We start from the raw sequence: 14,596 nt of genomic DNA, 5'->3' as shown, positions 1-14,596 counted from the left end.
TCCCACAATGCATTGTATTCTATGAATGGGCAGTGTTGATCCTGTCATTCAATTGCTCCTCCTCCATTCACAGAGCACAATGCATTGGGCAAGAGTGGCAAAACGAGTTCTGTGAGTGGAGAAGACAGAAGGGGGAGGGCAAATCTCCTGAAAAGGGAGCAAGGATTGCTCTGAAACACATCAAGCGGTTTCAATAATGGATTTTTTCATCTTTTGGAAATTGCTTCCTTGTAATGTGTCCATTCTAGAGGCATTATACAATAAAGTAATGATGCCATTATGCTTGCACTTGTGGAGGTGAGGTGTTACCTTTTGGGTTTGCTATGTTGTACCTAAACAGTTACACTTAAGGTACTTTCACACTGAGCCGCGCCAAATGTCGGCGGTAAAGCGCTGCTATTTTTACGGAGCTTTATCACCGTTTTAGCGGCGCTTTTAACACCCGCTAGCGGCCAAAAAGGGTTAAAAGCGCTGGCGGTGCTGCCCATTCATTTCAATGGGCAGGGGCGCTTTAGAAGCGGTGTATACACTGCTCCCAAAGTATCTCAAAGAAGCTGCTTGCAGGACCGTTTTGAGCGTCCTGACAGCGCACCACTCCAGTGTGAAAGCCCTCAGGCTTTCACACTAGAGTGACAGGAAAGGCTCTTTACAGGCACTATTTTTAGCGCTATAGCGCCTGTAAAGCGTCACAGTGTGAAAGTAGCCTTAAAGTGATTCTAAAGGCAGGATATTTTTTATCTTAATGCATTCTATGCAATAAGATAAAAAACTGTGTGCAAAAGCCCCTCTCAGCCCCCCTAATACTTACCTGAGCCCATCTCCAACCAGCAATGTTGCATGAGAGTCTCGGCTGTCCGGGTCTCTCCCTTCTCACTGGCTGAGACAGCAGTAGACGCCATTGGCTCCCGCTGCTGTCAAAGTCAGTGCACCGATGAGGAGAGAGAGAGGGGCGGGGCCGAGCCACAGCTCCATGTCTGAATGGTTACACAGAGAAGTGGCTCAGGTGCCCCCCCACCAAGCTTCTTGCTGAGGGGGGGCACTCGGTTGGAAGGAGAGCCTCCAGAGGACCCGAGAAGAAGAGGATCTGGGCTACTCTGTGCAAAACCGCTGCACAGAGCTGGTAAGTACAACATTTTTTTTTTGTTTGAAAATAACAAATAATTTGATATCACTTTAAAGTAGTACTAAAGACAAAACGTTGTTTTCCCCCCATTTGGATAGAGTAAGGGAGGATTATAACTCCCTTTTTTTGTCATCTGTGTCTCATTAGGGAGATTTACCTTCACTTGTTGTCAGTGGCAGCTGGAGTGTTTTTTTTTGTGGGGGTGGGGGCAAATAACAGAGTGCCTAGGCAGTTGTGTGACATACAGTATGGAATAGGAGGCAGCAGGCCGTACACACTCTGGCCTCTTGGTGTGTCATTGTGGTTGCTGGGAGTACACTGAGCTTTATAAAGTGTCAAATCCGAGGAAGGAGCAGAGCCCAGCCAGTGCAGCGAGTGGATGAGTGTCAAAGAGTACCAACAGGCTGTGTATTGCTCCGATCCCCTCCCATCTACACACCAGGACTGACAGCCAGACACTGATAACTGCTGCTGGAGGAATGAGGGAGACGAGTCCAGTCAACTCGTCTCCCTCCCTCCCAGTGTGATTGTTCCTGTTTCTACGTGGGAAAGACCAAAACTGAATTTTCGCAGAGAGCATACCATCATATACGCAGTATGCAATCCAGATCTACCATTGGGACGGCATGTCACCCATTTCCATGATGGATCTTTCCCACAGATTCAATTCTTATTAGATCGAGTTCACCTAGGCCCTAGTCCTTCTCAACTCATCCATCTGTTAGTCTCTTCTGTATTAATACTACTGAGAGATAGATATATATATATATATATATATATATATATATATATATATATATATATATATATATATATATATATATATATATATATAATTATTTAGTCATTTAATTTAAATGATTTGAATTTACTGAATAATGGCAATGCCTGGTATTGAATTACCACACTGAATATGACACATTGTAAATTCTGTATGCATAGGGTCATACATTGATCTCAAGTGTTAATGCATTTTTGACTGTAATTTAAATCCCCTTTTTTCCCCCGTTTTCCTTTCTTTTTTTCCCCATCTCTTTTCTTATGACATCCACGGCTGAGATTCAGGCTGTCTATTGCAGCCCATGAACATTGGCATATTAGCCCAGTGTGTTTTTGTTTCTGAGTGCAGCTATACCATTTCTAAAGCCTCATATCTTTATAGCATAGCCATGTTCCTTCTCCCCTGACGGCAGCTTGTTTGGGCTCTGGTCTTGGGCTTCCATGCACCCTTGAGCCCTATGTGCATCAGTGGGTGGACGGAGTGCAGTCACGTGATTGGCTGCGGCATAAGCTTGTGATGTCATTCATGGGGATGCAATTCAGCATCATCACAACCATACACACCCGTGTCTGTGGCCTGGCGTGGTGCACCGCCGGCTTAAGGGGGGGCCATCATGGTGTGTGATTTAGGGAATGCCACAGGTGTATTTTCTTCACCACACCCTCTTCCTATTAAAGTTACTATAAAAATCCTTCAGTCCATTATGATTTCTGTTTCATTCTGGGGAATGGCTGCACCCATGACATCCAGTAGGTAGGATTCAGTGCTGGGATCTGACACCTGTCAAAAGAGCATAGTACTTTTTGCAATGAGGGGGTCATTTTCTCTGTGTAATACAAATGCTGGGATAACCCTCCCGGTGCAATATAAATGTATACCATTTTTGATTTGTTGTTTTTCTTAGGTCTGGCTGCTGATTGTCTAGCCAGTTCCTATACATTGGGTGTATCTACCTTTAATCGTGGGATGTTTTTATGGTATCATCAGCAGCTGAACCCTGTCTCAACATTAGTGGCCATTTGTTAGGTGGTTCGGGTCTTTGAAAGAAATTTTGGACTGCAAGATTTAACTCATAAATCTCAAAGCAATAGGTAGGTTTACCTGCATATACTTGGATGACTCTTTCAAGCGTCCTTTTGTTTTTATGCATCAGCCCATGTTTTTCATGATGATTTATTCATTACTCTTCCTTTTTTATGTACCCAGATCCATGCTGGTTTGTTCCTCGAGACTGCTCCAGCCCCCCTTGTGGGAGGCCTTTTTTGAACACCGGGGGGCGGGGGGGTTTCATGTGGACATGGTTTATCTCCATCTTGCTTTGGCTTTTATGACGCTGCTTTGGCATCTTAGTTTCCTCTTACTTGCTGAATTATGATCTATGTGTTGTGCTCTTTGTAAATAACTGTAAAGATGATTGGCTTATGAATTATGTAGTATTTTGAATTCTGTGTATAATTATATTTATATAAATATTGCAGATTGCTTGTATTGATCTGGAAGTCCTTACGCCATTTTTCCCTGAAAAAGACCTTTACTTCATCTGTTGAAACACGTTGGATTTCCCGTTTTCCCCGACAGTCGATTTGGGCCTCTTCCAGCTTTCTGTCTTTGAACTGCTTTCTAACATGTGTTTCAGTTTTATTCATTTTTTTTGTATCGTGCTATTTACTGATTATAATAAATTTGTATTTCTTTTTATACATTTTCTACTTTTGAGTGTTCATGGTTTCTAAAGTCCCACTCTTTGAGGAACCCTGTTTTTACATATTGTATTGGGGATGTGGACCTGAACCTCTTTTCTTCCAACTAGTTAGCAAAACATTTTTTGTTCACAGATGTTCGCTAAGGTTTAGGTCTGGAGACATGCTTGGCCAGCCCATCACCTTCACCCTCATCTTTAGCAAGGCAGTGGTCTTCTTGTTGGTGTGTTTGGGGTCCTTATGTTGGAATACTGCCCTGCGGCCCAGTCTCTGAAGGGAGGGGATCATGCTCTGCTTCAGTATGTCACAGTACATGTTGGCATTCATGGTTCCCTCAATGAACTGTAGCTCCCCAGTGCCAGCAGCACTCATGCAGCCCCAGACCATGACACTCCCACCACCATGCTTGACTGTAGGCAAGACACACTTCTCTTTGTACTTGTCGCCTGATTGCCGCCAAACACACCTGACACCAACTGCACCAAATAAGTTTATCTTGGTCTCATCAGACCACAGGATATGGTTCCAGTAATCCATGTCCTTAGTCTGCTTGTCTTCAGCAAACTCTTGGCAGGCTTTCTTGTGCATCATCTTTAGAAGAGGCTTCTTTCTGGGATGAAAGCCATGCAAACTAATTTGATCCAGCGTGCGGCATACGGTCTGAGCACTGACAGGCTGACCCCCACCCCTTCAAGCTCTGCAGCAATGCTGGCAGCACTCATATGTCTATTTGCCAAAGACAACCTCTGGATATGACGTGCACTCAACTTCTTTGGCCTTCCATGGAGAGGCCTGTTCTGAGTGGAACCTGTCCTGTTAAATCGCTGTATAGTCTTGGCCACCATGCTGCAGCTCAGTTTCAGGGTCTTGGCAATCTTCTTGTAACCTAGGCCATCTTTATGTAGAGCAACAATTCCATTTTTCAGATCCTCAGAGTTCTTTGCCATGAGGTGCCATGTGGAACTTCCAGTGACCAGTATGAGAAAGTGAGAGAAATAACACCACATTTAACACACCTGCTCCCCATTCACACCTGAGACCCTGTAACACTAACCAGTCACATGACACCAGCAGGGAAAAATGGCTAACTGGACCCAATTTGGACATTTTCACTTATGGGTGGTACTCACTTTTGTTGCCAGCGGTTTAAAAATTAATAGCTATTTGTCGAGTTATTTTGAGGGGACAGCACTGTTATACAAGCTGTACACTCACTACTTTACATTGTAGTGAAGTGTTATTTCTTCAGTGTTGTCACATGAAAAGATAGAAAAATAGAAATAGAATAGAAAAAGATAGAAATATTTACAAAAACGTGAGGGGTGTACTCACTTTTCTGAGATATTGTAGGTGTTTTCCCAGCTGCATCCACTATTTGTCTAGCTCAGGGGTCAGCAGACCTGTAGATCACAGACAGGTGACTGGTGGATCGCAGTCTGGGCTTGCTGACCCACTATTCCAGAGCATTAAACAAAGTACAATGCAGAGGGACTACTTGTAAAGTTGTAGTAGGGAGAAAGAGCCACATAAGCCGATGTCTTTTCTGTAGTGCTGGCTACTGTCCCATGCAGAATGATACCAACTGCACTCCACCTCTTATATCAGCTTGTGGTCTCCAGAGTTGTGCCAGCAGCAGGAAAGAAGAGATCTTCAGGTCAGTGTTAAGCAATACATTGGGCATAATAATAGTATAGGGCTGCTTTTAAAATGATGTGCTGCAGTTTACCCATACAGTGGGTGCAGTGTACCTGCAGCTTTCCTGCGCTTAGCCATTGACTTATTTTAATATCATGTGGGTTTGGTGTACTCTGTACCCGCCTCTCCCCCCCCCCCCCCCCAAGTTTACATGTGAACGAGCCCCAAGGGTGCTGCTGCTCATTCACAAGTACAGCAGGCACTGCTGCTCCTCTGAAAAGCGATCCAAGTGTGTTCAACAGATGGCGAGGGGCATTACGTTGCCTCCACCACATGATTGAAACCCATGACTGCCACATGGTAGTACTGCAATTAGAGGATTAAATCAGGTGTGAGGCAGCAACACGGTGCCCAGTGATCTTTGACTTCTCCCATGTTCAGGTAGATCGCCACCTCTTTAAGGTATCCTGCCTCTTGCCCAACTGCTAGAAACATATTTTACAACTGTTCTCAGTGGTGCCCTTTTTTTTTGTCTCGTGTGGCAGTGTTGTTTGACCCAAGTGGAGCGGATATGGTAGCTGCCTGAAAGAACAGCGATCCAGAAATAGGACCTCAGGACTGATTAACTTTGCTCCCTCTATATGTTCAGGGGTCAGGAATAAATGGCTAGCCTGTTCCGATTAAAGCAGACTCTACGATCAAAGGTCACCCTTGAAAAGCAAAGTAACCAGGCTCTCAGCATTCCTGCATTAGAAATCCCAGCTCAGTTTGTACAAATGGATTGTAAGAATTCTCCATTGAACTGAATAGGTAATGTTGTACAAATGCTTTAGGGAAGTAGGTCTCCAAAATAGCTTAAGGGCTGGTTCACACTATTGTGATGGCAGACATTGCATGTAATGTGCAGCGCACTGCTGTTCACATTACATGTGATGTGTGCGGTGCGATGTCAGCCATACAGATAGTATGGCTGATATCACACCGCATTCGGTGCAAACACGCACAGGACCCTTTTTTCTGTTCGGACCAGAATGCGATTCGATTCATGTCCCAACTCTCAGTTCGCAGTGCGATAAGCATGCTGAAATGGGGGTGTCCTTAACATATAATGACACTCCCCAGCAGTTGGCATATGGCAGTGTGAACTGCCCTGCGTTCCGGGTGTGATGCGGGAACCCACAGTTGATTCGCAGGGTTCTCGCATCGCAAGTGTGAACCGGCCCTAAAGGCCAAGTTCACCTTTTAGGAAAAAATAAAAAAATTATATTTTATTGTTGCAGCCAAAAAGTGGCACATGCAACACCCTAATTACGAGTGTAACATTAGCATGTTCCATGAGTCGACCTTATCCTTTAAGCACTTCTGGCACTCTTCTCCTGTGTAAAAATAATTTTTTTGCTAGAAAACTACATAGAACCCCCAAACAAACGTTTTTTTTAGCAGAGACCCTAAGGATTAAAATGGTGGTCCTTGCAAATTTCCATGTCACACAGTATTTGCGCAGCCTTTTTACAAAAAAAAAAAAAAAAAAACAATCAAACAAACACACAGACAGACAGACAGACAGACAGACAGACAGACAGACAGACAGACAGACAGACAGACAGACAGACAGACAGACAGACAGACACACACACACACACACACACACACACACACACACACACAATGTTAGTCCAATTTTTTTTGTATAATGTGAAAGATGATGTTACGCCAAGTAAATAGAAACACACCATGCCACGCTTCAAAATTGCGCACGCTCATGGAATGACGCCACACTTTGGTACTTAAAAACTTCTATAGGCTACGCTACACTTTAGAAATTTTTACAGGCTACATTTTAAGCGTTACAGAGAAGCAAGAATTATTGATCTCGCTCTAACATTTGCAGTGATACCTCACGTGTGGTTTGAGCGCTGTTTACATATGCAGGCACGACATACGGATGCGTTCACTTTTGCGTGCAAACACGTAGGTGTTTTAAAAATATTTTTTATTATTATTGTTTATTTTTACACTTTCCCCTTAATTTTATTTTTTTTTGTCACTTTTATTGCTATCACAAGTAATGTAAACATCCCTTGTAATAGGAATAGAGCATGACAGGTTCTCTTTACAGAGAGATCTGAGGTCTATAATTCCGCACATCTCTCCTCTAGGCTGGAAAGCTTTAGATTTAAAAAAAAAAAAAAAAAAAAAAAAAAAAAAAGCGATCATGGGCTTTTCAGCTAAAAAGAATGCAGTTTTTACAGCTGTCTTCGCTACAAGTGACATCATGGCGTTGCTCCAGCCTCCAAAGGGACCATCTAGTCCTTGGTCAGCTCTATGCCGGCCGATTCATTCCCTGGCTCAACAATCGCATCGGCTTGTAAAAACAATCAAATGGCTCAACAGCCGCTATGATTGTTTTTACTTTGCAGGGAATTGCCAGCAGTAAAAAACAATATCTGAATGATGCCTGCAGCTGAGGTTATAATAGCGTCACTAAACATACATCATTAAAAGCTATCAATAAATGCTGTATTACATGCAGTTCATACTCAGTCACTATGAGATTTGTTTTCTGCAAAAAACCTGGTTGATCCTGCTTCTCTCTATCTCCGCCTTCTGTTCATGTCCCTAATTCAGCTGGGGATTCTGCAGCTGTGGTGGCAACTCTGCACATGCTCAGTTTTCGGTGAGTTTATATGCATACATGCTATGATCCCTATTACATTTAACAAGCCCATGTGAATATAGAGTCACACATGTGGGTATATACACAGTGGTAAATGACAGCCCACCATCTTCCTCCTCCTCCATTCCCACTAACCAGCTAAACACAATAGGGGTGAAATTATAACATGTAGATTGATGGAGGCTTCACCTCCCACTTATTCTACGGCTCATGCTGGAGGGGTGTGACACAGCTTGTGACTGGCAGAAATCCACCCATACTTTGATATTTCTACAAAATAATACAAATGTAATTTAAAATATATTTGAATGTTGATTTAAAACCATTTGATATTAATTATTTTGACTCTGTATCCCAAAGGCTGTTTTTTGAACGTGACCAGCAGAAGACAACTAGAAGCTTCTCGTGCTTAGGTTTCCCTGCAGACATGCTGGGAAACAGCTGGGTCATGTGACAGCTGTATATTGATTAAGAAAAAGGTACTTTGATTTTTTTTTATTATTAAAATAATTACAGTGTCAGTGGAATCTCGCAAAAAATGGCTAGTTCTACTTGGAATTAATCAATGCATGATTGTTTGTGTAATTCTATACAATTCCGGATCCCCGAAACAAATAAATTTTTCTCTGTATTTCATTACCAATACAGTCTTGTAATCTGTAATTATCTTTTATTACCCGCAACTGAATATATGTTATTGCTCGTTGATTGCGGGCAATGAAAAAATGTTAACACTAAAATAATTATAGTGCCATCATCCACGTATAAAAATATAAGGGACAATGTAAATGAAACAAGGCGTGTTTAAAATCACTTTAACCGCTTCAGCCCGGAAGATTTTACCCCCTTCCAGACCAGAGCACATTTAACTGACAATTGCGTGGTCGTACGACGTTGCACCCAAACAAAACTGACTTCCTTTTTTCCCCACAAATAGAGCTTTGTTTTGGTGGTATTTGATCACCTCTGCGGTCTTTATTTTTTGCGCTATAAACAAAAAAAGCGACAGTTTTGAAAAAAAAAAAACATTATTATTTACGTTTTGCTATAATAAATTAAGTAAAAGTTTTTTTTCCTCAGTTTAGGCCGATATGTATTCTTCTACATATTTTTGGTTAAAAAAAATAAAAATAAAATCGCAAGCAGCATATATTGATTGGTTTGTGCACAAGTTATAGCGTCTACAAAATGGAGGATAGATTTATGGCTTTTTTTTTATTAGTAATGGCAGCGATCTGTGATTTTTATTGGGACTATGACATTATGGCGGACACATCGGACACTATTTTGGGACCATCGTCATTTATACAGCAATCAGTGCTATAAAAATGCACTGATCACTGTGTAAATGACACTGGCAGTGAAGGGGTTATCCACTAGGGGGCGATAAAGGTGTTAGAATTGCTCCCTAGGACACCCTTAACTGTGGGGGGGGGGGGGGGTGGGCTTCAAGTCATATGACAGTGATCACTGCTCCCGATGACACAAGCCAAAACGGGGAAATGCCTTGTTTACATAGGTACTTCCCCATTCTGAGGCTCCGTGACACGATCGCCGCGAGACTGGCGGTCATCGAATCTGCCATTCCCGTGGGCATTGTGCCTATTTCCGGCTCTTAAAGGGAACGTACAGGTACGCCCATTTGCCCACCGCTGCTATTCTGCCTGCGTATATTGGTGTGCAGCAGTCGGCAAGTGGTTAAAGCCCCTTTCACATGAGCAGACCCATCGGCCCAATGGCTCCTGCTGCTTGAATGTACTGCAAAGAGGAAAAGAGGGGAGAAAAGGTGCAGTTGTGCACAGCGCTAATCTTTCTTTCCCTTCACACAGGGACACTGAAAAAAAATATTTTTACCTTAATGCAAACAATGCATTAAGGTAAGAAACGTTTTTAGGTTTAGTACCACTTTGTGGAAAGAAAGATAGTTGGCAATATGTACAGGAGAGGCATGTGGAGGGTATGACAGTTGGCAGTATGGAGAGGAGTGTGGAGGGTATCACAGTGGGCATTATGTACAGGAGAGGAGTGTGGAGAGTATGACAGTGGGAACTATGTATAGGAGAGGCGTGTGGAGGGTATGACGGTGGGCATTATGTATAGGAGAGGAGTGTATGACAGCAGGCATTATGTACAGGTGAGGAGGATGTAGGAATCTGGGAAGGAAAAATGTAAAGGTTTGTAAAGGTTTGTGGAAGTATGTTTTTTTTAGGGACTGCGTAGTGGTTAAGCGGGCCATACATGGATTGAAATTAAGCCAATTAAGCAGAGACTAGCCATAGTCGATCTATGTATGGGCTAGCTGGTTGTACACAAATGAATCTATTAATCAAGTGGAGTACAACCAGCCTGTCAGGTTTTTCCAAAAACAGTCAGTGTTGCCAGTTATAGTTAGCAACACTGATCATTGTATTCTGTGGGTTGGGAAGGCTCCCCACTGGCAAAACACAATAACATTGCGGGAGTGACTGCCCCATCCACAGGTCAGCAGGAGAGAAGGTGTGTGGGGACAGGCTGGGAAGAGATGTCCGTCAGCAGGGGGGTGTGAGGTGATCATGGAGGAATATCAATCAGCAGGTGGGGGGAGTAACTGGGAGTGATATCTTTTGGAGTAGGGTCTGTCATCTACAGGTTGGGAAATGGTCACCTTTGATATAAGTTGAAGGGAGGTGGCAAACATGGGAAGTGGCTGGGGAGTGACCTGGTTGGTGGGGAGTGTGAAATGGATGATGTATTTCAAGTTTTTCACATTTGCAGTAATGCTTCCCGCCCTCTGAAAAGTGATCTATGGTGTATTGCTTTTCAATGAATGGTATAGCAGCAGCTGACAGGCATTCATGAGGTGCTACTGCCGCATCTTTTTTTTTTTTATATTGTTGAATGTCCGTTTTACATTGTTGGACTATGCTGCTACTGGGAGCGAGTTTGACAGGCAGCGCTCCCTGTCAAATTCTGCAGGCTCCAAACTGCCCATTGAGCTCAGTGCCTCTGACAAGAAGTGAGGAGAGGCAATGAGCGCTCATCCTTACAAGCTGGCACACGCTATTTGCAGCAGACGGAATTTAAACTGGCCGATCTGTATGTAGCTTCTGACAGGCTGCGCAAGGAGCCCCGTATCTCTGGAACCACAGATGATAGGAGCCCCAAATTTTGACCAGCAGTGGGGTCGACTTTTAGCTGCCTACCTGGTCACCGAGCCACAACCTTTGAAGTCAATCTTTATTTGGGGTGTTTTTTGGGTGATTTTTTCTTTTCTTTTTTATTTTTTTAAATGGGCCTATCTTAAGGTAAGGGGCCTGGAGCTGCAGCTCCAATAGCCCCTATGTTAATCCGGCCCTGGCCTCACCTACTGACTATCACAGCACAAAGGCAGTTGAAAATGCAAAGTACAAACAGGAGGTGCATGGTCACGCTGTAGAAACAATTGTCGTCATGTGACAGCCTGCGCATTTCAGAAGCTTAACCAAAAGAAAGGAAACGGAGTGAAGAGATCATTTTTATAAAAAAAAAAAAAAAAAAAAAGATATTAGGACAGTGAATTTAGTCTTACCTTTTTGTTTCACGGACGTTTCAATTATCACAAAGTTTTCAAAGAAAACATAGTAGATGTGAGAGAAGTTTTGTTCGAAAAATTGCTTGAGGTCAACGGATTCTGCATTTTCTATAAAAGAGACAAAAAAGATGGAGAGATTAGAACTCCTCTACAAGGTCACAATGTCTCCCAATGTCAACCTGCAGTCAAATGTCTCCCTCTATGATCCAAAACTAAAAGAGGCTCTAAAGAAGAGTGAAAAGTGGGGGCACTTAAACAATAAATGGTGAATAACACAAATGATTGCTATTAAATTTAAAACAAAAAGCGAGCAGAAAAACCTCTTCACACATAAAGTCATAATAAAACGTTTTGTAACTGATTGTTTTTTCAAGAGTAGAAGTAGGAGAACAAGAGGTGATCACCATATTTACAGAGACTATTAGGTCTCAAGTACCTTAAAGAAGAAGTAAAAATCCTAGATGAATCCACCAGGACACTAAGCACTTGGCCCCGTTTTGATCCAGTCTTGTGTATTAAAAGCCATTTTTCATGCTGTACATGGTGGCTATAGCTCCAACCCAGGCCGAGGACAAGTTTACATCACAAGCATTTCCCTTCTGTCAGAAAACCCTCATCAGCTCGGGTATAGCCAGCAGCACTGATCCAGGGAAATTTGTCCAACAGGCTAATTGTACAGAAGCCTGCACATAGATTGAAATTCGACCATTCCCTGTTGAACTGGAGGACCAGAATTTTATAGATATGATTAACACTGTGCAACATCTGGAGCAGCATTTTCACCAAGAAAGACAATATCTTCAATTCCTTTTGTACCCCATCCCTTTAGGTCTCCAAATATAGATGTGTGTTTATTAAACTGAGAAAATGTTTCTCAGTTCAGTTCTCCGAGAAAAAAAAAAACCTCCTCTGCAGCCTGTTTAGGAATCAAAGAAGAGGTGAGACGTTCTTTCTCCAAGAAGATTGGAGATTGTGTCCTTTCCGTTTTTCTGTTGAATATTGATGGTGGATCAATATGGAGTCTACCATGACACTTCTCCAGGATTTATAAAGGAGACGAAAGGAGTAACGCACCCTATCAGTGGATAGATTATATATATATATATATATATATATATATATATATATATATATATATATGCACACATATATACATTACATACATACACATACACACACACACACACACACACACACACACACACACTATTTAATGTTTTTATGGAATATATATTTAGTTAATTTTCTGCTGATGTATATTAAGAAAGGTCTTCTTCCTCACATCACACCAGCTTCTCTCCCAGATCCTCCACCTCTGAACTGGAGAATTGAGGCACGGAGATATTTCACACTAAAGGCCAGTGAGAGTCTCAGATCTCACCTTCATAACGTGGCTGTTTTGTGTACAAGCGAATGGCAGAACAGTTGTGTGCTGTGATGAGAAGCGGAGAACACGTTCTACACGCCTTATCTCAGTTACATAAACCGGACACGAGAGACAAGCCGCTAGCCTCAGGATCGTGGCTCTTCTTTCTTTCATAAATGGACACCATAGTTTGAAACCAACGATTGATTATAGGTCTGTTGCAAAAACCCCAAATCCCCCTCCCAACAAACGTAAGTATTAAACCCAAAACTAAACAATATAGTGTAGCTCATCAAACATCAGATGTGGTGTCTGCATTAGTGTTCTTTGTTGTGGCTTTTCCCCTCTGTTTTCACCTGGTGATCTGATCTGGCCAGTAACAAAACTCTCGTGTTAAAATGCTTCTACTCTGGATGATTGAGCACAGGGGCACCTTAACCACTTGACCACCGGGCACTTAAACCGGCTTCCTAACCAGACCATTTTTCAGCTTTCGGTGCTCTCACACTTTGAATGACAATTACTCAGTCATGCAACACTGTACCCATATAAAATGTTTGTCCTTTTTTTTCACACAAATAGAGCTTTCTTTTGGTGGTATTTAATGACCGCTGGGTTTTTATTTTTTGCGCTATAAATAAAAAAACACTGAAAATTTGGTAAAAAAAAATTTTTTTTTAATTCTTTGTTTCGGTTGTATTGCAGAGTATTGGCAGAGCATAACATGGTTTTGCATAATATGGCAGAGTACTGGCATAGTATGGGCACTGAGCAGCAATGTGGGCTGGATCTGTAGTGCCCACAGCGCTGCAAACAATCTCTCCCTCTCTCCTCTCACACTGTACTGATCAGTACAGAGAAGGGAGGGAGGAAAAGGCGTCATATGACGCCGGTTTGTTTACATGTGATTACTCCGTCATTTGATAGAGGCCATTTACCATGACCCCGAATGTTCCCAGGTGCACGCCCCAGGAGGCGCGCGGGAGCACTATTCTGTGAGGACGTCCCATAGACATCCACCCAGAATAAGCCGATCGCGCTGTAGCCGTCTTTCGGCTATGGCCCAGTCAACATGTGGTTAAAGAGTAACTCCATTTTTGTTGAGAAAAAAATAAAAATAAATTCCCTTTGGATGATCCATGTACATTGCAAGGATTTTAACAAACTTTTCTGCAGATTCCTACTTACCTCTGAAGAAACAGCAGTTTGTGTCCATGTGCTCAGTGAACCCGTATGAAAGTGGTTTCATAATTCTGGGTGAGCTGCTGCACCTGAAGGGTTCTAATGAGGAAAGTGGCAGTCTCAGAATCCCTTTAGACAGGATTCCCCTTTTGGGAGTATCTCACCAAAAACTACATTTTTGTTGCAGGGCATGTCAAAAAGCTGACTTGTATCTAAGGCTGGCTATACACTTTGCTTGTTCAGTTTTCTGTAGGATTTACCTTCAACTATGTAGTGCATAGGGCCTGCCTGCCTGCATACACATTGAAAGTGTTTAGGTTTGACCTCATATTATATGGTTTTGCTAAATCTAAATGAATAAGAACATTGTATAATGTATGGCCAGCCTTAGTGCAGACTTCTGGGAAAATCAGTAAGCCAGGGCTTGACAAATTTGCTTAGAGCCAGCTGATGTGTGTGGGCCACCCAGATCCCATCAGCTGGTGTTGAATAGCTGGGACCCGCCCACCCCCGACCTCAATTTTGACAGCTTCTCTCTCACTACAGTTTCAGACACCGTGGCGCTTCTCTGCCCACAGAGTG

At 42.7% G+C, this 14,596-nt stretch overlaps 1 protein-coding gene across 9 annotated transcripts in view; it reads right to left on the bottom strand.

Moving 5' to 3' along the window:
• Positions 1-14,596, bottom strand: part of RALGAPA1 (Ral GTPase activating protein catalytic subunit alpha 1) — a 368,491-nt gene that overhangs the window by 299,244 nt on the left and 54,651 nt on the right. For all 9 annotated transcript variants that reach the window (XM_077464690.1, XM_077464691.1, XM_077464695.1 and 6 more), the window contains exon 2: positions 11,464-11,574. In XM_077464690.1, the coding sequence (XP_077320816.1) occupies positions 11,464-11,574 (111 nt within the window). The remainder of the gene's footprint in view (positions 1-11,463; positions 11,575-14,596) is intronic.

This window comes from Lithobates pipiens, unplaced genomic scaffold (assembly GCF_037356315.1).
Source record: "Lithobates pipiens isolate NorthernLeopardFrog02 unplaced genomic scaffold, aLitPip1_a1.2 Scaffold_30, whole genome shotgun sequence".
Lineage (NCBI taxonomy): Eukaryota > Metazoa > Chordata > Amphibia > Anura > Ranidae > Lithobates > Lithobates pipiens.
Note: the sequence above shows the minus strand (reverse complement) of the source record. Positions and strands in the feature narration are given on the sequence as shown.